General features: G+C 35.4%; 1 protein-coding gene across 1 annotated transcript in view; it reads left to right on the forward strand.

Moving 5' to 3' along the window:
* Positions 1–51: 51 nt before the first annotated feature.
* Positions 52–24,232, forward strand: part of HMGXB3 (HMG-box containing 3) — a 38,507-nt gene continuing 14,326 nt past the window's right edge. The window contains exons 1-7 of the mRNA XM_051973704.1: positions 52–572; positions 5,550–5,688; positions 7,681–7,855; positions 15,168–15,671; positions 16,728–16,826; positions 17,667–17,879; positions 22,385–22,534. Of these exons, the coding sequence (XP_051829664.1) occupies positions 5,552–5,688; positions 7,681–7,855; positions 15,168–15,671; positions 16,728–16,826; positions 17,667–17,879; positions 22,385–22,534 (1,278 nt within the window). The 5' untranslated portion in view covers positions 52–572; positions 5,550–5,551. The remainder of the gene's footprint in view (positions 573–5,549; positions 5,689–7,680; positions 7,856–15,167; positions 15,672–16,727; positions 16,827–17,666; positions 17,880–22,384; positions 22,535–24,232) is intronic.

Genomic DNA, 24,232 nt, shown 5'->3' on the forward strand with positions numbered 1-24,232 from the left:
TCTCTCTGCGACTGCGCCGATCCCTTAGCGTCACGTGCGGAGTAGCCCTCTTAGCGCGCCGGCGGCTGCTTCCGGCGCGGCGCGGTGGCTGCCGGGATCGATTTCCTTGGTGATTTGGATAGCTGCTGTGTTTGCCCCGGCTCCTACGGCCGCCCGGCTTTCTCAACTCCTTTTCATCCGATCCCCCCCAACGGCGGTCCTGTCCGAGGGGCGGCCCTGGATTAGTTGGAGACCCTTCTCCCCTCCTCTGCCTTTCTCCCTCTCTGTGTCGCGACACTCCCTCGAGGAGGGAGAACAGGGGTGTAGCGACTCCGGCGGCGGCGCGGGGCCGGGGGAGAAGTCCCGGAGCCCCCGGGATGCGGGGGCGACCCGGCGTCTCCTCTTCCCCGCCGCCGTTGCTCCTGCTCCTCCTGCTGCTGCGACCAGACGCTGCCCCGCGCGCCGACCGCGGGAAGCGCTTATGCCCCTGTCTGGGCAGCTCGCCGGGGACTCTGCCCGCCCCGGGGCCCGGCGCCTCTGGGGATGTGACCCACGCCTCCCGCCTGCCTAGCGCCACCTCCGGGCGCTGCCAAGTAAGTGAGCCCCACGGGCCTGGAGTCCGGGCACCTCGTCCCCAGTGACAGACAGTCCGGAAGCCAGACTGGGAATGCCAGAGCCAGAGTCATAAGAACTCATTTAGTGTCGTGGAGAGAACTCGGGATTCTGAGTTTTGGAGCTTAGACCTTTTTTAGGTGGTCTAATTAATTAAGATGGCCTTGATTCACGTATTGGATCTGCTGCCCCTTTGACCTTGGGAGAAGAATCATTTACCCATGCCAGGCTTTGAAAATAAGGAGAATGAGCCTGTAATCTCTGTGCCCTGTGTTAGTCACTGAGAAAACGAAAGATAAAAATGAAATAATTCCTGCCTAAAGGAGCTTGGATTCTGGGAGAAAATGCAGTGTATTTACGTATAAGTAAATAGAAAGTAGCTTCAGGAGAAAAAGTATTCAATGAATGGACCGGGAAAGAGTTTGAGGAGAAGGTGGAAGCTACCAGCCTGTACTTTGGTGGAAGTCACCAGCCTATATTTTCAAGGAAGCTGGGGGTTTTATGAGGCAGAGATGAGAGAATGCATTGCAGACCTGAAGACCATTTATTCGAAGGCATGCAGAAGGAAGATGGAACTTCTGTTCAGGGAATAGCTAACCTAACAGACCAAATTGGAATTCGTTAAGTACAATATGAAAATAAGAATAGGAAAATAGGTGGAGCCATAATGTGAAGGCCTCTAAATGCTAAACTGAGGATTTTGCATTTATCATAGATGAAATAGGGATCCACTAAAGACTTGAGTAGAGGATTGAATGAATTTGGCAACTATGTGGATGCTAGATTGTCCCAGTGAGAGACTGGAAGTATTGGATAAGGAGTAAGAGGTAATTGCAGTAGTTGAGGCAAGACATGAACCAGGTCTTGGTAACTGATTTTGTATATAAAGGTTAAAGCAGAAGGAACAATCAAGAATGATGGCAGAGTTGTGAAAGTGGATAACTAGAGGTATGATAATGTAGTCAACAGAAATAGCATACATAGTTGTAAGAGGGATTTCTCTCCTTCCTTCTTTTTCTTTCTTTTTTTTTTTTCTTTTTTTTTTTTTTTTTTTTTTTTTGCAGGGAGTGTATTATAATGAGTTTTGGAAATATTGCATTTGCAGTACATATGGGATATCCATGTGAAATTATCCAGGAATTAAGCAGTGATGTACATGTTGATGTTTTTGAAATCTGTTGAACAGAAATGATTGATGGAGATGTAATGGAGATAAAAAAAAAAAAAAGGGCCATAGAGAATAGCAGAGGACAAAGGACAAAGTCTTAGGAAATACCTGCACTTCCTGAGAGGAAGATGATGATTAGATATAGAGACTGAGAAAGAATGGTTGGACAGTAAGAGGAAAACTGAGTGAAAGTAGTATCCTGGAAACCAAGGGAGAAGAGTATTTAGGATGAGACTAGGAAGATGTTCAATTATGTCAATTGTTTCAGGAAAGTCAAGAAAAATGAGAATTGAAAAGGCTTTTGATTTTGAAGTTAGGGAATCTTGAGTTTGAATTCTATCTCAAATCACTTATTACCTGTGTAATCCCTGGCAAGTCACTTAAATTATCTCTTGTATTTCTGTTTTTTCTTTTATGAGAAGAAGCATTTGGCTAAGATAGACTCTAAGGCCCTTTCCAGCTTTAAATTTGTGAACTATTATCTAGTAATTAAGAGATCATTGATAACCTTGGAAAGAACAGTTGCAATTGAAAAGTGGGTCAGAAACTAGATGAAAAGTATTGGGAGGTGATGAATTGGAGGCAATAATTATAAACTAGTGTCACTTAGGTGTAGAATTCTGTCTCTTGACTGGGCATTTTTCTTTTCACTGCAGTATGCTTGAACAGCTTTACTATTAAGGTTTTTCTTATATTAAGCCCTTTCTGAAATTTCTGCACATTATTTCTAGTGCCATCCTGTGGGACCAAGCCAGACAAGTGTAATCTGTCTTCATTTTAACAAGTATTTGTCGTGCGCAAGGTGAACAAAGAGCCTCTGTCTTCAAGGGATTTGTATTCTATTGAGAAGAAACAAACTTTATTTTTTACAGATGAGTATAAAGTAATTTGAGAGGGGAGAAAATAGTAATAATGATGCAAATTGGGAAAGACTGCCCATAGAAGGTGATGCCTGAGCTAAGAAATCTAAGGATTCTAAGAAGCTGAAGAAGGAGTGCATTCCAGACATCAGGGGCAGACTAAGCAAAAGCCAGTGCTTGAGATAGAATGCAGAACTCTAGGAATATAGCTTATATTCCGGCTTGGCCAATATGTAGCATATACAAAAGAATAGATAATGAAAGTATTCAGGAAGGGTAAATTAGAACTAGATCTTCCAAGATTTTAAGTGACAAGCTGACAAGTTTACTTTATTCTAAAGGTAATTAATTGGAAGCCAGTGAATATTTTTGAGCAGGGTAATGAATACTTGACCTGTAGGAGATGACAAGTAGACTGAGTCACAACTTTGACTGACATTAATCAATATTCAATACTAAAGATAAAAGGTCAAAAGTGAGACCATCCCTGTCTTCCATCGGTATATAAAATATTTGTAAAAGTTAATATGATTGTTTTATTCTTTGTGTGTGTATTCTCAGTGCTTAACATAGGGTTTACTTAATAGACACTTAATAATTGCTTATTTATTGATATATACAAAGTGATAGGGGTGAGTTTCTAATAACTTAGGTAATGCAGGAGATGTCTTTTGAAGGAGGTAGCCTTTGAATTCTTGGAAGGCTCTTGTGGATCCAAGAGGGAGAGATGTGGTATGAGAGCATTCCTGAAATGGAGAAAGCCTGTACTAAAGTATGGGGTGGGGTGGGGGGTTGGATATGAAATGTCAAGTACAAGGAAGAATGAGGGCAGGTTTTCCCTCAAGAAGAGAAGAACACAAATGTAATAGTTTACGGAAGTGGGACATCAGGACTTGACCACTGAATGGATGTGGAGAGTAGGAGAGTCACAAAATGATTGACACTCTGAACATTAGTTATACAAGTTAGAGGAAGGGTCAGATTTGAGGAGAAGATAATGGGTTATATATGGACACATTGAGTTCTCTTGTTCATGATTCTTCAAATTCTTGAGATAGTGGTTGTGTTCTTCCCCACTTCCCCCCATGCCCAATTTCTATAGGCAGATTTCTCTCTCCCCTTTTAACAGGTCAGTTCATCAACCATTTAAACACTACAATCATGCTAGACCTGAGGGATACAAAGATAAAAGAGGAAACAGTTGCTTTCCTAAGAACTTACTTGGGAAACATGTACACAGAAAAATAAATACAAAATACACACAAAGTAAATACAAAGTAATTTTAGGAGAGGCAGAGAAAATACTCATAAATAGGTGGGATCAGGAAAAATCATGTAAGAAGCAGCTCTTGATCTGAGCTTTGAAAGAAACAAGACATTTCAAGAGGAGAAGTAAGGAGAACATTTCAGCATTAGGAGTATTGTTTGTGCAAAGCCATGGAAACAGAATGGTTTATGCAGGAAACCACAAATAAGTAAACCAATTTGACAAATCGTAGAATGTTTAAGGAGTAGTAATGTGAAATATTCAGAAAGACTGGTCCGTGTCAGATTATGTTTCATTTTGAATACAGGAGAGTGGCTTTGTATTGTATATAAGAGGCAGTAAGGAATCACTAATGCTATGATCACATCTGTGCTTTAAAACTTTCACATTGGCAGCTGTATGAATAATTGTGGTGGTGATTTTTTTTTTCTCACCTCTATTGTGTAGCATGGTGCTTTAATTGTTGGTGCTTAATCAATGTTGTTGAATTTGATATGATTGAGTCATCTCTTTAATCTAAGTCTTAGGATGAAGGTAGAGGGAAAGTATGCCTGGGGAACAATGTTCTAAGAGTGTGATATTTAATGTTTCAGACAGAAATTATTCATTCAGGAACAAGTATCTATTTTATCCAAAGCTGTATAGGTGCTTGTCTCCTGGTCTTCCACTAAAAAAGGAGAGTTTTTAAAATCTGCTTCTGACAAACTTTTAGATGGAATAATAATACTTTAGTAGTTCAATCAATCATTCAGTATTTATTAGGTGTTAGCTGTGTGCCAAATACTGTATTAAGCATTGAGAATACAAATACAAACTTCTCCCCCCCAAAAAAGTCTCCACAAATACCCCAAATCAGATCTATCCCTTGTCCTCTAGGAGCTTACATTCCACTGGGAAGAATACAACACATAAAACAAAGTGGAAAGGGAACAAGATGCATGCTAGTGTAGTCCAGAATGCAGCCTTTTGGAATACTAAAAGGTGACTGACCCATTGCTTTCCTTAAATGTTGTTTCTGGAAGGTGTCTGAAGTAGATAGTACTTTCAGTTGTGAAACCTAGGACTGAAGTAATCTTCTAAGATGAAGTGTTTCTGGGCCATAATATAGAGAGGTCTAGAGTATAACTTGATACAAAACTGTTTACTGCAAAACTGAAGATTTGATAATTCCTTTGAGTTTTTTTTTTTAAATCATTATATCTTAGAATCTTGACTAGTTCAACAAGCATTTGTACTAGATGTTACAAGAGACAAAAAATAACTAGATGGCACAGTGTGGATAAAGTGGCAGTTTAAGAGTCAGGAAAATTCATCTTCCTGAGTTTAAATTTAGCCTGCGACACTTATTAGCTATATAACTCTAGGCAAGTCATTTAAACTTATTTGCCTCGGTTTCTTCATCTATAAAGTGATCAAGAGAAGAAATTGGCAGACATTCCAGCATCTTGTCAAGAAAACCCCAAATGAAGGCATGAAGAGTGAACATAACTTAAATGATTGAACCACAAAAAAATAAGAGATAGTTATCTGCTTTGCTATCGTGCAGTCTTAAAAGTTTTATAGGTTAAATCAGGTGACATTGTTCCATCAGACTGCAATTTGTCATTTTTCTCCTTTATATACATTGTTTATTTTGTTTTTATTTTACTTTCTGACTCTTTAGGGATGGATGCTCCATATGATGGTACTGAGGTAACTGTCGTCATGGAGGAAATTGATGATACTTATTCTTACTCCTCTCCTGGACCACCCAAGAAAAAGAAGAAATATAAAATACATGGAGAAAAGGCCAAGAAACCTAGGTAAGGTACTTCTTCTCTGACTAAGCTTTTAAGTTTCCTGATGGCAGTTCTATTTCTGAGGTTCTGTAATGTTCCTTGTCCAAAACTACCCACTTGGTTTGGGGTTTCTACAGTGCAAGACTCCCATAAATCACTAAGATTTTCAGATGATAGAATTAGATTACTTCAGAGATCACTTAGGCTAACCAGAACAATTCCCATTTCCATAACTTGATAGATTATAAAGCACTTTCCTCACAAAAATCCTTGAAAATTTGGAATCAAGAAACCTTTACTTGAATTGCAACTCTTCTAGCTTTGTTAAAACTTAAACAAATCACTTAAACATTGTGAATTTCAGTTTCCAAAAGTTCTAAAGTAGGAAGAGTAATAGTGAAGCTATTTGATTGTCAGAGGAGATAGTAAGTAGAACTCTTTTAACAATAAAGAGCTTTAGAAGTGTTAACTGCTATCACCAATATTATTATTAATTGTCTTTTACGCCTTCCTGACAAATCTCACAGGCATGTTCTGTAATGCGAATGCTCAGTCTTGTCTTCCTTATTTTGAATTATCCATGGTATTGGGGTGCTATAATGATTTATTATTTATATAACAGTTTTCTGTTTAAAAGTATTTTAGAGATATCATCTTACTAGCTCCTCACAGTAACTTCTGTGGAGAGTGGTTGTACCTCTTATCCCTATTCATCCCTCTTCATCAGTGAGGAAAGTGCCATTCAGAAAAGCTAGGTGATTTTTCCAAGATGACACAGCTTATAAGTAGCAGAACTAGGGCTCAAATTCTTACTCCATGTCTGAGGAGTCTAGAGCCTTTCCATTAAATTATGCTTCATTAGTATTGAACAAGAGACCAGTCAGATTTTATTAGTTGTTGTCATTACATCAATGTGGTTCAAGAGAATTTCCCATAGAAAGCAGAATGTGACCAATAGCTACCCAGTCAACAATATTTTCTTCCAGAAAAAACAAACAAACAAACATTTAGAAAAAGGTTGAGAGACCTCTTCTCTTTGTCTGATTTATATGAAATTACTTTGGAAAATATAAAGTGCAATATTATCACAAGTTTAGTTTTTTAAAAACAAGTAATATAAGTTATTGATGTTAACAAAATCCGCAAAGCATACATAGTTTTTCTCCTTCTGTTAAACCTTTTGCCAGAGATGTCATGAAGGATTTTTATATCCTTTTCTTTTAATTTGGGAGGTATTGTTCTGTAGGCAGAATACAGAATGGTAGAGGAACAAAAGGTGTGAATGATCCATAAGTTGGATATTTGACATCTGAGTAATCTATCCTTGAACACTGTCTATATGTAAGCATCTCCACCTGTTCATGTAAGAATTTCATTCTGGGCTTTGAAAGCTAACTAATCTACATTACTATATTTAAATTATGGTCTATAGAAAACTTAATCCAGTTTTCAAGAGAAATGGCAAGAGCCATTTCTGTCTTATTGCCTCTACCACATATAACACCATATATTATGTATGTTTGATATCTGTATGTCTGTCTGTCCCTATATAGTAAAAGGAAGACTGGACCTGAGAGTTGAGAGCCCAGGTGTTTAGTCCTGCCTGCGTCACTGGTGGGTTTTAGATCTGACTGAGATCTGACCTTGGTGTGAAGATTCTTTGTAATGTTTGTCAAATCCCTTCTTCCTAGATTTCTTTTTCCTCTATCAAATGAGGGAATTAGCTTTGTTCTCTTTGGAAATCTATGATTCAAGAATTCATGAAACTAGTATCTTGAAAGCAGAGACTGTATCTGAAGCTTGTTTGTATTTCTTAAAGAATCACAAATATAGTAGGAGGAAGAGGTGTAGCATAATGCATAGTTAGTGTTTTTGTGGGAGACAAATGGGATGATGAATTAAAGCACTTTGTACACCTTAAAGTATTATATTATATCACTTATTACTAGGGTTAGATGTTTTCTACACAATGGTTGACTGAATAAATGAAAACTTAAGGACTTGTCTTTATTTCAGATCTGCTTACCTCTTGTACTATTATGACATTTACCTGAAAGTACAGCAGGAACTTCCTCACCTTCCCCAGTCTGAGATCAATAAGAAGATCAGTGAAAGCTGGAGGCTTCTTAGTGTGGCTGAGAAGAGCTACTACTTGGAGAAGGCCAAATTAGAGAAAGAAGGTTTGGATCCTGTAAGTTACTTTACCTACCAGTGCTTTGAAATCCTGAAAATGCAATGTAAGCTACAGCTGTTAAGCTCATGCTTTTGTCAAAGAACTTCAGGGAGAGTAAATTCCTAGTTCTACTTTTTTAGTCTTTGCTTTTTTTCAAAGGTAATGTGAGTGGCTCTGATATGTCACTAAATATTTTTGAAGACCATATTATTTCTCCAGAGTCCTTTCCAATTCTGTCCCAACATTTTATTAGTCTTTTGGGTAGCAACAGGATATTGAGTTGATGATTTTAGAGTATGTCTAGAATGACTTCTCAGTTGCTTTTCCTAGATGGATCATGGCTGTTAAATTGGAATCCATAAACTTTTAACAGATTTACAGAACTTTAGAGCTGCATAGACTCTCACTACTTATTTAATTCAGTGAATAAATGAAAGGACTCCTCAGTGCACCATGCCAGAAAGGTAGTGATCCAGTCTCTCCTTGAAGATTTCCATCTTTTAAGATAGCTCATTCCACTTTTAGATGACATTGCTTATTAGGATGTTTTTCCTGAAATCAAATCTAAATTTGCCTCTGTAACTTCCTGCTTCTGTCCTCCTGCACAAAACAAAAGAAGTCTAAGCTGCCTTCCTCAGGACGATCTTTAGCTCCAAGCTATCTTTTCTCCCCTAAATCCTTTTCTCTTCAGGCTAATTCCTAGTTTTTTCATGCAACATGGACTCAGGACCCATCCTTGTTACTTCCTTCTAAATATTCTCTAGTTTATCAATTCTTAAACTGTAGAGTCCAGAACTGAACGTAAATATTCTAGATGCGATCCTCAAAAGAAGAGCACAGAATGACTGTTATTTTCTTGTTCTTGGAAGTTATGCATTAAGGCAGTGTACCCTGAGATCACATATCTTATTTTGGTTCTTATATCACAGTGCTTATTCATTGAGCTTGTGGTCCCTTAATACATCCATATCTCTTTAAAATCACTTGCATCCCAACCACCCTCCCCTTCCCCCCATTTTGTACTTGTGAAAGTGTTGTGGGAGGGTTTTTTTTTGGCAAGTATGATATTTTAAAAACAGTTCAGTCCAATTGTCTAATTTATCTTTTTTAGACCTTTTTTTTTTTTTTTAGAACCTGTCATTCAGAAAGCTAGCTATCATTCCTAGTTTTGTGTCATCTGTAAATTTGAAGAATATGTCTTCTGTGCCTTTATTCAGATAACTGATGACAATATTAAACAATCTAGGGTTTATCAAAAATTCTATGATAGTCCTCTGTAGATTTGCTAATTGGACATTAATGCTTTGATGTCATCATCAGGCATGTAGTGAATTCTGAATTGGTCTCATTATACTTGTATCTAGTCCATTTCTTTCCATCTTCTTCAAAAGAAGGGTATAAAATGCTTGATTTAGAGTTTTGATAACATCTTGTTAAACTATATCTTATATTCTCATCATCTACAAGTTTAGAAATCCTGTCAGAAAAAGAAATGAGGTTAGTTTGATGCAACCTCTTCTTGAAGAAGCCATGATGTCTCTTCATAATCACCACTTCCCTTTCTTGATATTTGCCAACAGTTTTTAGAATTTTCTAGGAATCAAAGTCATGCAAACTCTGTTCACTTCCCTTTTTTGAAAATCAGGACAACATTTACCCTTCCCTAATATTTTGATACTTGTCCTATTTTCTTTCAACATAATCTTTCAGATACACTATCATAGTTCAGTAATAAGATCTGCCAGTTTTTCATACCTGAAGATGTTCTTCATCAAGAGATATAGGTGTTTGCTTGTTCTGTCTCTTAACTTTTCTTGAGTATCCTTGTTAATCTTTTTGATCTTTTCCAATGCAGAGATTATTCTCCTAAAGAGAACCAAAGTAAAAATCGAGCAGCTCTTCTGTCTCTTTTTTTGCCATTATAATCCCATTCACCATTCAGAGGTCTTTTTTTCTTTCCAGGGTAGCTTAAAAAAAAATCCGTTTTTGTTTTCCTTGGTTTTTCTTTCAAGCTTTCACTCGAAACTTTGTCATTCCTGACACTATTTTTAAAATGTTTAAGTTAATTTTTATTGATCTGTTTTGTTTCTTACATGAGCAGACTCAGGATCATTTCCCATTTCTTTCTAGAGAGCCATTCCCATAATAAAAATATTTTTTAAAGAGGAAAAAGGGGAAAAAAGTGACCGTGTTCAAAAATTCTTAAAAATATGTAATACATTATACCTGTGGACCTCCCATCTCTGCAAAAAAGTAGGGTGCAGATGTCTTCTCATATTTCTTCTTTGGAGCCATTCTTGTTCTTTGTAATTTTGAAGTATTTATTCATTTGTTTTGCAGTTTCTTTCCATTTTCTTTGTTGTATATATTGTACAGACTGTTTTCTTGGTTCTCTTTATTTTTTATCACATTATATAAATCTTGCGATGCTTCTTTGTTTTCATCACATTCATGGTTTCTTACAGGATAGTAACTTTCCATTTCATTTGTGTACCACTGGTTTTTTAGACACCTCCAGTTGATGAACAGTTGTGTCCAATTGTTTCCGATTCTTATGCTACCGTAAAAAAATACAACTGTAAATATTGCATTTATCTGTGATTTCCTTTGGAGGTAATAATGGAATCCTGGCTTAAATGTGTATAGTGCTGTTTCTACAGAATGGTAGTATATTCTTATTCTTCTGTTATTTGATCCTACTTACAACTCTGTTCATTTCTTCCCACGCCCCCCAAATTTGTTATTTATTTTTAACATTCTTTTAAATTTTGAATTCCAAATTCTTTCCTTCCCTTCCACCTTCCTTCACTGACTGAGAAGGCAAGCAGTATATCAATTATACATGTGAAATCATCCGAAATATATTTTTATATTAGCCATATCACAAAGAGGGGAAAATTATACTTCAATTTGCACTGAGTTCATCAGTTCTCTCTCTGAAGATGGATAGCAATTTTTCATCATGAGTCCTTTGAAATTGGCTTGAATCATTCTGTTATCAGAGTAGAAAAATCTTTCACAATTGATCATTGCTATTATTGTAAACAGTGTTCCCCCAGTTCTTTTCACTTTACTTTGCCTTTTTTTTTTTCTGAAACCATCCCATCTCATCATTTCTTATAGCACATTATAGTACTTCATTGCAAACATATGCCACAACTTGTTCAGCCATTCCCCTCAATGATGATATGTATCATGATGTATATCTTTTCAATTTTCAATTCTTTTGCCACCACAAAAAAGGCTACTATAAATATTTTTCTACATATAACTGAGTGCAAAAGAATTGTGCTTTCAAATTGTGGTACTGGACAAGACTTTTGACAGTTCCTTGGGCAGCAAGGAGATGAAATCAGTCATTACTTAGAAAAATTAATTCAGACTATTTCCTGGAAGGTCAGCTATTGAAAATGAAGCTTTGTTACTTTGGTCATATTACGAGAAGATAAGATTTTTTGGAAAAGACCTTGATGTTCGGAAAAATTGAAGGTAAAAGGAAAAGGGGTGGCAAAGAATGAGATGGAAAGGGTGTGATGGAAACAGTGAACTTAAACTTGGACAGAGTATAGTGGAGAATAGAAGGACCTGGTATGCTGTGGTCCATGAGTTCACAAAAAATTGGAAATGATCGAACAACTTAACATCACTATCTCTAGCTCTCCCCTATTTCCCCTCTACTATAAAAGCTATTTCCTGCATGCCTCAAATTTTCCCCATTCTACTTCTCCCTTCCCCCTGTTTCCTAGTGCACCCTTCTTTCATATTCCTTTGTTTTATCAGATCATCCTTGAATAATAGCTTCATGCTCTGGGCTTCTAACTATGTATACTCCTTCTTACTGCCCTACTAACGATAAAATTCTTAGGAATTGCATATATTGTCTTACTAAATTCCTTATGATTACCCTTTCATGTTTAATTTTTATGCTTTTCTTGAGTCGGGTTTGAATGTTTACGTTTCTTTTTTAAAATCTAAACTGATTTATAAGTATTCTGTGTATCTATATAGATCTCTTGAAACAAATTCCATTTTCATCCTTATTGAAATCAGTTTTTTTCATGTCTTCATCTTTTCTTTCTTGAGCATTTCCAACATTCTTGGGTTTACTCCCCCATTAAATTTCAAGTCATGAGTTCCTTTCTATCTTTCCTTGGAATTCTTTAAAATATACTTTCCTCAAATTCAAAATGCATGTCATACTATAGCTGAATTTCCTTTCCTTCTCTATTAAAACTCATAAGTGGTCCCTGTGCCCTTCCCTTCCCCCCCTTCCCCAAAGGTTCCCTTCATTTCTATCCCAGGAGCCTGAACCTCTTTGTTAGTGAAACTCAGATTCAGAACAGACTTTCCCTCCATTGGTTTCATTACTAAGACAAGTCAAGAAATGCTCAGTTTGGGACAGAGAGAGGGATGGGGAAGGGAAAGAGAAAGAGAGCATGAGCAAATAAGTACAAATAAACTTACCAAGTATCTGGATAATGAAGTTGTCTTATCACTGTTATATGTATTCTTTTTGCTATTCTTATGATGTATTTCCCAGAATTCCCATATATTAACTTTTTCTGTACATGTGGTTGACTTCAATAACAAAACACTGCTTTTCCTTACATTAATTTATACAGATATTCTTTTTTTATGTTTTTCTTGCTAGTGTCTAAATGTCTTCATATATGTGTGTGTATGTGTGTGTGTGTGTGTGTATACTTTAATATAAAATGTACTTCATACTATATACTTTAATATAAAATTACCCTTACCACCACCACCTCTTACCTGTTGTATTTCTTTTGAATATATATATATATATATATATACTGTCCAGCCATATTCCAGTCTTTTCATCCCATCAAGACTCAGTGAGACTAACCTGTACCCTCTCATATTGTATATTTCCTCAAATTCTTTCATAGGTTTTCCACAGAGAATATACCCATCATTTCAAAGACCTTTTGCTATTTCCTTTGTATCTTGAAATACCAATTTTTCCTGGCAGCTTTGCCATTTTATTATTTAGAAGAGGTTCATGTCAGCCTTGGAAATTTAATTGTTTATCCTTCCAGCTAAAGGGTTTATAAATCTGTTAAATCAAATCCTGACATTCTACCTTTGAGGATCTATTATTTTATATACCTTTAATTAGAGAAATGCCCTTTTATTTGGCTATTATTTAGCTTTTGCCCAGGCAATAAGATATAATTTGCTAGCGTGCTGAACCTGAGGTAAGAATACCTGGATTTGAATATGTGGTTTGACACTTAACAGGCTTTTTGACCATATGCAAGTTAATTTAACTTCCAATGAGTTTCATTTTTCTTACCTGTTAAATATGGTATTATTTGTATTACCTACTTCCTAAGGTTATTATTGGTAAAGTATTTTGTAAACCTCAAAATGCTATTATCTCTGAATTGTTGTTCTTCATAACATAATAGTTCTAAAGTCATGTTGACTTTTTCTTTTAATAATGTCCCATGATGGGGCCAGCTAGGTGGCACAGTGGATAGACCACCAGCTCTGAAGTCAGGGAGGACCTGAGTTCAAATCTGGCCTTAGACACTTAACACTTTCTAGCTGTGTGCCCCTAGCCAAGTCACATAATCCCAAGTGCCTTAGCCCAAAAAAAAAAGAAAGAAAGAAAGAAAGAAAGAAAAAAATAATAGTGTCCCATGATCCTACTTTTTATTATAAAATTTTATCAGCTTTCTTGGCACAGGAGACTCAAACAGATTTGTAGTTCTAAAAATCTTTTTGAATGCTTATTATATATTGGAAGCTCATTAAATAATCCTCTAGTCATCCAGCATATAGTGACTGGAGTAAGTTTTGTACATTTTTTCTTAAGCTTCACAGTTATGCTTTCAAATTCCTTCCTTTGATGAATGCCATCTAATCCTAGTGGGAAGGATTGCTTTATCAGGTAGCACATTCCTTCTTATTATACAGGACTTTAAGAAAAGATCACAAAGGACTATTTATGAAATATATTGTAAGAGATTCTTTTTTATGTATAGGTTGGACTAGCTGGCCATCTAGGTCTCTTTTGACTGGAATTCTGGGATTCTGTGGTCTGTGTTTAGACTTTAATATAGGAACTAGAATATGTTTAGTATTTTTTAGTTTGTTTACAAATAGTTTGGAAATAATAATTTCCTTAACATTTTAGGTATTCATCAGATATTTGTATGAATGAAGATAGCCTCAGGAATAAAAAAAAGAGAAAGGAAATTCACTTTAATATCATAAGTGCTTTTATTGATTTTTTTGCTTTCTGGTTTCTATTTTGGACTTAAAAAATCTTTAGTAATTCACATTAGAGTCCTTTATAGTATGATCCCAATAATTCTTTTTTGTCTATCTAATGACTGGTTTGTACCTGATTTACTACATTTTATGTGTGCTTCTTCTTTTCTCACACCTGGACAATTTTTCTTTTTTTTCTTTTTTAAGTACATTATCTCTTTTTCGCTGAAAAAAAAGCTTTCTTTGCAAAATAACCAGGTTGTATTATTTTCTAGTTCCTACTTTCTTTGATCCTTTGTAGCTGAATATCTTGCATATTCAATAAGGATTTTAAATAATCTCCATGTTTCCTATTTGTAGATCTAATCCTTTTTGACTCTTTCACTAAGTGATGTCAACATTTTGTAGTTTCCTTTTCTAAAACTGAACAAGCATGTATGATAGAGATCTTTGGTTTTCTTCTCCCAACAGAAAGTTTTTTCTTGTGTTGTGATTATTATTTAATCTCTAGTCATCCTTTCTATGTCTTGCCACTGGACCCAAATGGTTCCAGAGGAGAAAGTGAGGCTGGTGACATTGCACAGACCTCCCTCGCATCTAATTCTTCTTGCATGTCATGGCATTAGCTTCCTGATGTCATGGTCATCTTTAAGAACAAAGGACAAACAATATCTGTTATAGGATGGTTTCCTCATGTACATGTTTTTTACTAGTTCTTTTTCACTTCTCAGCGTCAAGTACATTTTGGTTTTGTGCTGGTTCTGGAAGTTCCAGTTCTAAGAAATATTCATTTGATCCCTTAAAAACCTCTCATCCACCTTTTACAATGAGGCATTTTGCAAGGGAATTGATATTCTATATTGTTCCTGCCTGATCTTGTAAAGCAGCTTTGCCAGTTTTTTTAATATTATTAATTCAAGTTTGATATAATCCAAATACATGTGACCTTAATGTTAACGATCATATTTGTTTGATCTCTAATTTATTATTTTGATATGGACTATTTTTAGTAGTACTTTTTTGCACTATTTTTTTGCTCTAGTCATTTTGGTTACTTTATTTGCCTCTGTCTCCATTTTTTAATCCCCAGAACTCTAAGCTATCTGCATTGACTGCTGTGGTCCCAGACATCCCAGGTTTCCGCAAGATCCTCCCTCGATCTGATTATATCATTATTCCCAAGAGCACTCTTCAGGAGGATCAGAGCTGCCAGCCTTTAGAGCTATGTGTGACGCAAGGCCCCACCAAAGGAATACCAGTTACTTCAAGGGCTACTCAGGAGGCACTCCCAAGCATTCTCTCTATGGAACCCAGCCAGGCAGGTGCCCCAGAACAATGCATCACCATTGAGGGGCTGGCAGAAGAGGTAGGCACTCAGCCTAACCATGTCCAGGAAATGGTTACTTCAGAGATCCTATCCCATGATGTTGTCCTGGAAGAAGCTGCCCTAGAGGTAGGAGAGAACCATCCTTATCAGACAAGTCTGGTCATTGAGGAGACCCTGGTGAGCAGCACCCAAGATATCCCGAGTGGAAGTCTGGCTGTATCCCACCCACAGGTGGGGGATAATGTATCTGTGGTGGCAGTTGTGAGAGTAAGTGAATTAAATCTTGGTTTCATATGTTTCTTAAGTTATTACAATGCCAGCCAGAGTTGTCTGGAATGATTCATGGGGGGGAAAAAAGACCCACATTTAGTGTTTCTAGTTTCTTGTGTTATGAATGCTGTGGAATTCATCATTTTGCTTTGAGAAAAGACACAAACTTGATTAATTAATATCAGTTTTATTCTGATATATTTGTTTAAAAGCAGTTTTACTCCAAGCCATACTGTATCCCAAGACCTTAAGACTTCTCCAACATTGTTTTCATTTTTATGTGCTTTTGCTTTTAACTTGACTATAAAAATATCTCTGGAAACAAAACTTTTTAAAAACAAATTCAGCTTGGAATTTAGGGAATTGGCAGAAGTTAAGCAGCGGAGAAGGAGGCATTCAGGTATAGGTCTCTTATGAAGAGATAGGGCTTGGGACTTGCCTAAAAAGAGATGCCAGCTCCTACTCTTAAATAGTCCTGTCATCTGGGGTGTTGGAAAGTTGTAGTGAAATCCCCTTAGTACCACCCTTCTTTTGCAGCAGAAGTAGAGGTATTCCTATACAGGTTGAGAAGACCTGAGAACTTAAGTTCCCTTTTACTTTGAATGAATGGAACATCTTGCTGATATATAGTGGGAAAGAAAGAAATTGTGCATTTTAACGACTCTGTATTTCCTATGTTTTCTCGTTATAACAAAAAATGTTGGCAATGGAAATATATTATGTATAACTATATTGTAGAAGTGCCCTTTTCTGTTTTCTTTTTCCAGTTTGTTTAGGGGATAAACTGTATTTAACACTACATTTTTTTTTTTTTTATATTTTGCTTTGTAGGGGGCAATGGATGCTGCTTGTTCTATTTTAATACCAGAAGTTCTATGATTTTCTTCCTAAATTCTCACAAGGATAATGTAGTAGTAAGAGAATTATTTTAAAGTACCCAGAGCTAAGGAGTAGCCAACATAAAATAGAAGAAAGAGTTGTAGATTGGGAATCTGAATAACAAGTTGTAATTCCTTTTCTGCCATATGGACTCTATCTGATGTGTATTTGTAGGACTCCAGTGAAAGCAGTTCCTCAGCACCAACCACACAGTTCATCATGCTTCCTCTGCCCACCCACTCAGTTGTGGAAAACTCTGCCTCCATCAAGCTGGTTAGTATACAGGGAATAGTTTTGTGATTTTTTTTTTTTTAAACAGGAAATTTATATTTGATCAAGACTATTGGTATTGATAATAATGTGAATTTACTGCCACTTTTCTAGGAAATAAGAAAACTTAGTATCATAGAACGTTATCGAGAAGATACCTTATGAGTTTTTAATCTAGACTTTTTTATTTTACAAAGAAAACAAGTCAAAGCCCAAGAAATGAAACTGACTGACTTGCTCACAGTCACATAGTAAATACAGAAGTCAGGAATAGAATTCAGGTCTTGCAGGTTCTAGAACCTTTTCTGTTCTATTGTGCTGCTTCTGGGGCCATTTTTTTTTTTTCTTATTTTTTGGTTTACATTGCTTCTGTATTCTCTTATTTCCCTTTTTAGATTGTCATTTCATAAAGTAACGTACATGCTACTTTGGTATGTGTAAACAAGTTAAACATACCAGTTTAAATACATATTTTTAGTTTTTGCTACAAAGTTGCTAGTATCGGATCTCTCTAGGAAACTCTGAAGTTTTCCCAAAGGAAATTATTGATTTTTGCTAAATTAGATGAAGAGCCAGGAGCTAAACAGAGGAATAGCATTAAAAACTGAGAATCTGGAGATTCCATTCTCAGCACTGATATTAACTAGGTCTATGATCTTGGACAATTCACTTCTCTTTCATGTACCTCAGCTTTTTTTATAAAATGTGAAAATTGACTGGTTCTTTCAGGTGCCTTTTAACTCTTAATATTCTTTGATGCCATCCTTTTATTATGCCTTTAAATATAACCAAAACTGATAGAATTCAAAATGTATTAATTCTTTTTCCTTCTTTATTTCCAAGACTACCACTTATACCCGCAGAGGCCATGGGAACTGCACTAGCCCTGGTTGCTCTTTCACCTATGTCACCCGACACAAACCACCAAAATGTCCAACATGTGGCAACTTTTTGGGAGGGAAATGGATCCCAAAGGTAAGATCTACTGAATACTTTTTAAACATAGGGAGCTCTAAATTTTATGCTTCTTTCTGTATTCATACAGTAACATTTTGTTTATCATAATTTGTTAGGGACTTAACTTTTAGCATCAACACCATCTGTATTAAAATTGATTCTTCAATATTTATTAGTGTATGTACTCTGTCAATTGGTGTAGATTACAATGCCCCTTACTAAAAATTTAGTACCTTGCTACCTATGTGGTGATGAGCTTCAACATTCAAGTATTCTAATATTTTAATGGTTATTTCTCCGGGATCCCTTTCATTTCTTTTTGTTCATTCACAGCATTAAAAGGAATCATTCTGGAAATTCCCTGCATTGCAACTTGTCTATTTTTGCCTCCCTTTTGTGACTCCCATAAGCTTGCCACAGAAGGTTCACCAAATGGGTTTGCTTTCCCCTGACAAAGAGAATAGCAAAAAGACCATGCATAGGAAAAAGATAATAGTATAAAATAGTATCATTATGTGCTAACAGAAAACTATAATGTAGGAAAAGAGCATTGGTCTTGAATTTAGGAGGCCTGGGTTTGATTTCTGCTCCTGCCATTTACTAAATAGGTGCAAGTCATTTTATCACTCTAAACTTCATCTTTAAAATTGGGATGATTGCCATTTTTGGGAAAGGCTAAACAAATTTTGACATAGGAATATAAAATAATGTATAAATTATAAGAAGCATTATCTATGATTTCTTATTTTCAATCATTTTTATTTCTTCTCTGACTTGTCAAAATTTCTAAATCTGGGTTTATTTGAGGTTTCTTAAATTTGTTGCATACCCAAATCCATTGACCTCATCCGTTTTTCCTTTGTTAAGGAATGTTAGACATTAAGAAAATTTCCCCAATTGAGCTTTCTCGATTCCTATGTTAACATTTTCAGTTTCTTTTCATCAGGAATATTTACAAAATTTTGGCTATGACATTCCTGGGTATTTTCTGCTTGGACTTTTTAAGCAAGTTGATGCTTGTTTCCCTCTTATTTTCACTTTACTCTCTGGTTCATAAAACTATGAGCAAGCTCTTGATTTCTCAAAAGATCATATCCAAGTTTTTTTGGTCTAGTCACAGTTTTCAAAAGTCTAATGATTCTTAAATTATCTCTCCTCAACCAGTTTTTCAGGTCAGCTGATTATCTGATGATAGACATCTTACATTTTCTATTTTCCAATTAAAAAAAATTTTTTTACTAATATTTCTTATTGAACAAAGTCATTGAATCTGTTCAGTTATAGTTTTTAAGGAGTCTACTACTTGGGTAAAGTTTTCTGTCTTCTATTATGTATTCTCTTTTCATTCTTTTCCTCCAAAGATCAATCTTACTTCAAGATTAATTGCATAATTTTTTCAGTTCTTGCTTAAATCCATTCAGCTGCTCCTATGACCAATCCACCTTTTTTTGCTCTGTGAGGCTCTATCTGTACTTGTTGAATTGTTATTCTTCTGGCTGTTTCTATAACCACAGAATTTTCTTCATTTTCTTCAGTATTTTTTCCTCTTTATTCTTATTTCTATCCTCAATTCATGGAATGAGATTGTATGTGTTAGAGCAAGTCATCATTGTACAGCAAAGTTAACAAGGATAGTTTTGGGTAATACAAATTTCTTTTAGAATTCTTTACATAAAATCAAATTTGTATAACTTATTTGTAAACTTTTTGTAAAAATTGTATTTAGTTCTCTATATCTTGGATAAATTTCTTAAACTTTTTATAACATGGTAAGATGACATATTGTACTTTCCCTCTCCGTTTTATAATTCTGTAACAATTTCTGCTTCTGATGTATTTATTTGTCAAATTTCGCCATTCCCTATTTTAAGAGGAACAAAACTTTTAGATTGAGTGGAAGTAAAAAAAAAATTATTTTGGGGGTGATATTTTTTACTGTCTAATAAAGACACCCAGAGCTTATAGGCCTATCTGGATTTCAAACTTGAATAGAGACTAAGTAATTCTAAAGAATTGGTGTTTCAGAGAACAAATCATAGTAATAGATAAATTTCATCAAAGAAATGATACCAAGACAATATGTCAAAACTTTAGAATGTTTCTCATGCAATTATTTGGGGAAATTTTCTTAATCTCTAACATTCCTTAACAAAGGAAAAATGGATGAGGTCAATGGATTTGGATATGCAACAAATTTAAAAAACCTCAAATAAACACAGATTTAGAAATTTTGACAGTCAGAGAAGAAATAAAAATGATTGCAAATAAGAAATCATAGATAGTTGTTTTTAAAGAGAAAGGAATACCAAATTGCCAATTTCAAAAAGTTTGAAAATTTACAACAAATGAATAGAAAACAAGGAAATGGTTAGGGGAAAAAACTACCCATTTACATAGCAACAAAACTGATAACTTAAATGAATTAATATTTACAAGAATATTAAATACACAGATTAGTGGAACAAGAAATAAAGAATATAAATAGAAAATGAACATATTTGTTTATTTTCTCTCTCATTAGATTGTAAAAACCTTGAGGACAGAGACTCTCTTTTGCCCTAATACTTAAAACAGTGCCTAGCACATAGATGGTGCTTAATAAATGTTTATTAATTAACTAAACATGCCCTGAGAACTTTCTTTTGGGGAAAAAAATTAATTATTTTTATTTTCAAATCACAGGTTTTTAAAATTAATCTGTCTCTTTTACTCTTCCCTTTGTTCTCCCCTCTCCCAACCATTCATTGAACCAAAATATTTAAAAATTTTTTTTGTTTTTGTTTTATTGTTTCCATTGTGTCCAACTCTCCATGACCTCATTTGGGCTATTCTTAGTAAAGATATTAGAGAGGTTTACCAGTTCTTTTTTCAGCTATTTTTATAGATGAAGAAACTGAGGCAAACAGGATAAGTAACTTAACAAGATCACACAAGCTAGTATATGTCTGAGGCTGGATTTTAACTCTGGTTTTCGGACTCCAGGCCCAGGATTACATCCACTGTGCCCTCTAGCAGCCTAATCCCTCAATACATGGCTGTGTAGTTTGGCAAAACAAATTCCCATATTAGTCATGTCTGAAAACATCTCTGCATTTTAAGTTCATGATCTCTCTGTCAGTAGGGCAGAAGTACAAGGGATTATATATAGATTATAAAGGGCTATGAAATGCCAACTCACAACAATACCAACAATAGTTTTTACACAGCTCTTCTAATAGTTGTCCTTTTTTGTGTGTGTCATATTTGCCAATCTAATAATTATGAAACAAGTCCTCAATATTGCTTTTATTTGCATTTCTCCAATTATTTGCGATTTGTAGCATTTTAAAATATGATTGTTGATAGTGAGGACTTTTTTTCTTTGAAAACTACTTTTTCATAGTTTTTGACCATTTATCTATTGGAGAATAGCTCTTAGATTTATAAATTTAAATCAGTACCTCATTCTAGTGAGGGAGAAATGGTACCTTTTGTCAGAGAGACAAGTTGTAATGCTTTCCCCCAAAATTCTTACTTTAGAATTATTGCCAGGATAAGATTATCACAACAATAGTATTCTAAGGTTAGAGAGTCTCAGGATCACTAATACATCTTCCCTAAACTCTAAGGGAAGAAATATTATTATATTCCTAGGTCAGAAGACTTTTATAATCATTGACAGATTGCCCGAACAATAGTACTCCTAGGTTGGGGAGGAAGGATCTTGGGATCACAGATTCCAGAATCACTGACAGATTGTTATGACAGAAGCCCCCTAAGGTTGGGGGATTTTAAAATTATTGCTATATTTCCCTTACAAGCTATACCAAATTGATGAGATATATACAATTTGGAGACCTTGGTTTAACTGGGAGTTGTCAGCTGTAGTATTCTGCTCCAGCTGTACCATTAGATCCTTGATCCTTGGTCAAGATTCTTGGTCCTCCAGGATTAGCTTTCTCTTAAATCTCTCCAAAGCACTAACCTAGCCAAATATCTTCCTTGTAATAATTAATTTGGGGAGATGAGTTTGATTATTATTCATCTGATCCTGATATTGCTACATCATCATCTCTGGAAATTGAAGAGGTTTCAGAAATGAATAAGACCTAGTACTCTATGTTGTGAAAGATAGGATGTTTGAATAAGATAACATCTAAACCCAGGAATCTCTAAAGTTTTATTGTGTGTGTGTGTGTGTCATGGACTCTATTGGAAGTCTAATGAAACTTATGACTCCTTTCTCAGAATAATGTTTTTAAATGCATAAAACAAAATATGTACGATTACAAAGGAAATTAATTTCATTGAAGTAAAGTATCATATATATTTTTTAAAACAAATATAGAACCCCAGGTTAAGAATCCTTGCTTGATCTAGAACAACTTCATTTTATAAATTAGTATACTGAATTGCAGAAATGTGTCCCAAGGTCACATTACAAGTTAGTGGCAAAACCAAATTGGGATATGTGATTAGATTTGAAGGAAGACTGTATATGACTGAACTTCTTGGGAATGAAACTAAATCAGATTATCTAAATTGCTCTTTTCTTCTGGCTGTTATTAATCATTTTTTTTTTTTTTGGAGAGATTAGCAAAGTTTGAAGGTTCTGTTTTCCTTAGGATCTAGGACTGGCAACGTCAAGAGGTCGGGGAAAGTGTAAGAATCCGTCCTGTAGCTATGTCTACACCAACAGGCACAAACCACGAATTTGTCCCAGCTGTGGCTACAACCTTGCCAAAGACAGAACTGAGAAAATACCGAAGTCTGTTGTGAGTTCTTTTTTCTTTCCACCTCCTTTGGGTTTACATGCTGATTTGGGATTGAGATTTATTTTAGAAAGTCATTGTTTTTTTCAGACTTCAGAGTGTTTTTGTTAATTACAGTAAATGTCTTTTAGTAGTTATGAGTGCAAGACTATTAGGTTGACATGCTATTTCACATTCTGGCCAAATAAGTAAAGGCTTCTAAATTGTACATAGTATAAACCAAAACAATAAGTAGTAAACTAAGCACTGACATGTGACTTTGGGGGAAACAAAGGGTTATTTTTTGTGTTTACTGAAGGTTGATGATAAAAAAAAAATGTTAAATTTTTGGAGTTCTAGTACTAGAGTATTTCACTCTCTATAGGTGCTGTACAGTTCTTTTGGATTAAAACATCTTATATTCCATTTAGATTTCTCTCTCTCACATTGATTTTTATTATATAAAACAATCTTCAATCTTATTTTCTTAATGCAAATGCTTCAGAATGTTTGAAAAGTTACAGTAGTATGTTTTGGCTTACAGAAACACTATATCACCAGTTTTGAATGTGGCAAGTTTTTATACTCACTTTTTTTTAATTATCGAGGGAAGCACTGTAGTAGGCACTGAAGTTACAAAATTTAGATGCACAACTCTTGCCTTCATGGAACTTAGAGTCTTGGAGGTGTAAATGAGATGCAAATAAAGGTAATTATAATGCACTTCTATAATGTTGTGTATTTGGTGCATAACAAAGTGTAAGAGGTCTGAGGTAAGGAGCTGGATGACATTCCAAGCATAGGTAACAGTGAGAGGAACTTTGAGAGTACAGGGTTTGTTCAGTAGCTATAAGAGTCGAATTTATTTGGAGCATAGGCTAAGTATAGCAGAATATATGAAATAAGGCTAGAAAAGTAGCCAAGAACTTGATTGTGGTAGGATTAGAATGACAAACAAAAGAAGTTTGACTTTGTGTTCCACTTGGACTCAAGAATATTCTTTCTGTGTTGTTGGTTCTTAGAGTTAGCATACTTGTTTCTAGGTAAAGCAGGATTGGAGTGTATAGAGTTTGGACAGAGTAGGCAAAAGGAAGGAATTCAAATGTTAGGTCATAGAATTTGGAATTGGAAAGGGTCTTAGAGATCGTTTAATCCAATTTCTTTATTTCACAGATATAACTGTGGCCCAGAGGAGAGTCACTTAAGTCATAAATAATAGAACCACTTTTTGAACCAGTTCTCCAACTACAGATCTCATTTTCAAAGAAAGTAACTCTGGTCGGTGGTCCTACTATTTAGGATAAAAAGATAATTCTAAATCCTTCTCCCATCCTTCTCAGCAGGCCCTAGACTTTGAAAGACCCTTCTCTTTCATTCAAGTTTTACTGATTGCCTTCCCCTTTACAAGTTGTAATAGAGATTGATTCTTGTCCTTAAGTAGGTGATTTTTTTTCTGAGGTTAAGCAGAAATTATAGGAGACATCCATTTTGTTTAGTTTTGGGACCCTATCTAGATAATTGCAATGCTTGATATAGTTAAGATGCAGTATAGATAAATTGCAGCTACTACAGTCACTCTCCATTATCCCTTAGATTGAACTCATTCCCTCACCCAATGTCTCATGACTTTGAAGAAAGGAAAAATAGCATCTCCTTATAAAAGTCTAGGGATTTAGGGGGCAGCTAGGTGGCATAGTGGTTAGAGCACCAGCCCTGAAGTCA

Source organism: Antechinus flavipes, chromosome 2 (genome assembly GCF_016432865.1).
Source record: "Antechinus flavipes isolate AdamAnt ecotype Samford, QLD, Australia chromosome 2, AdamAnt_v2, whole genome shotgun sequence".
NCBI lineage: Eukaryota > Metazoa > Chordata > Mammalia > Dasyuromorphia > Dasyuridae > Antechinus > Antechinus flavipes.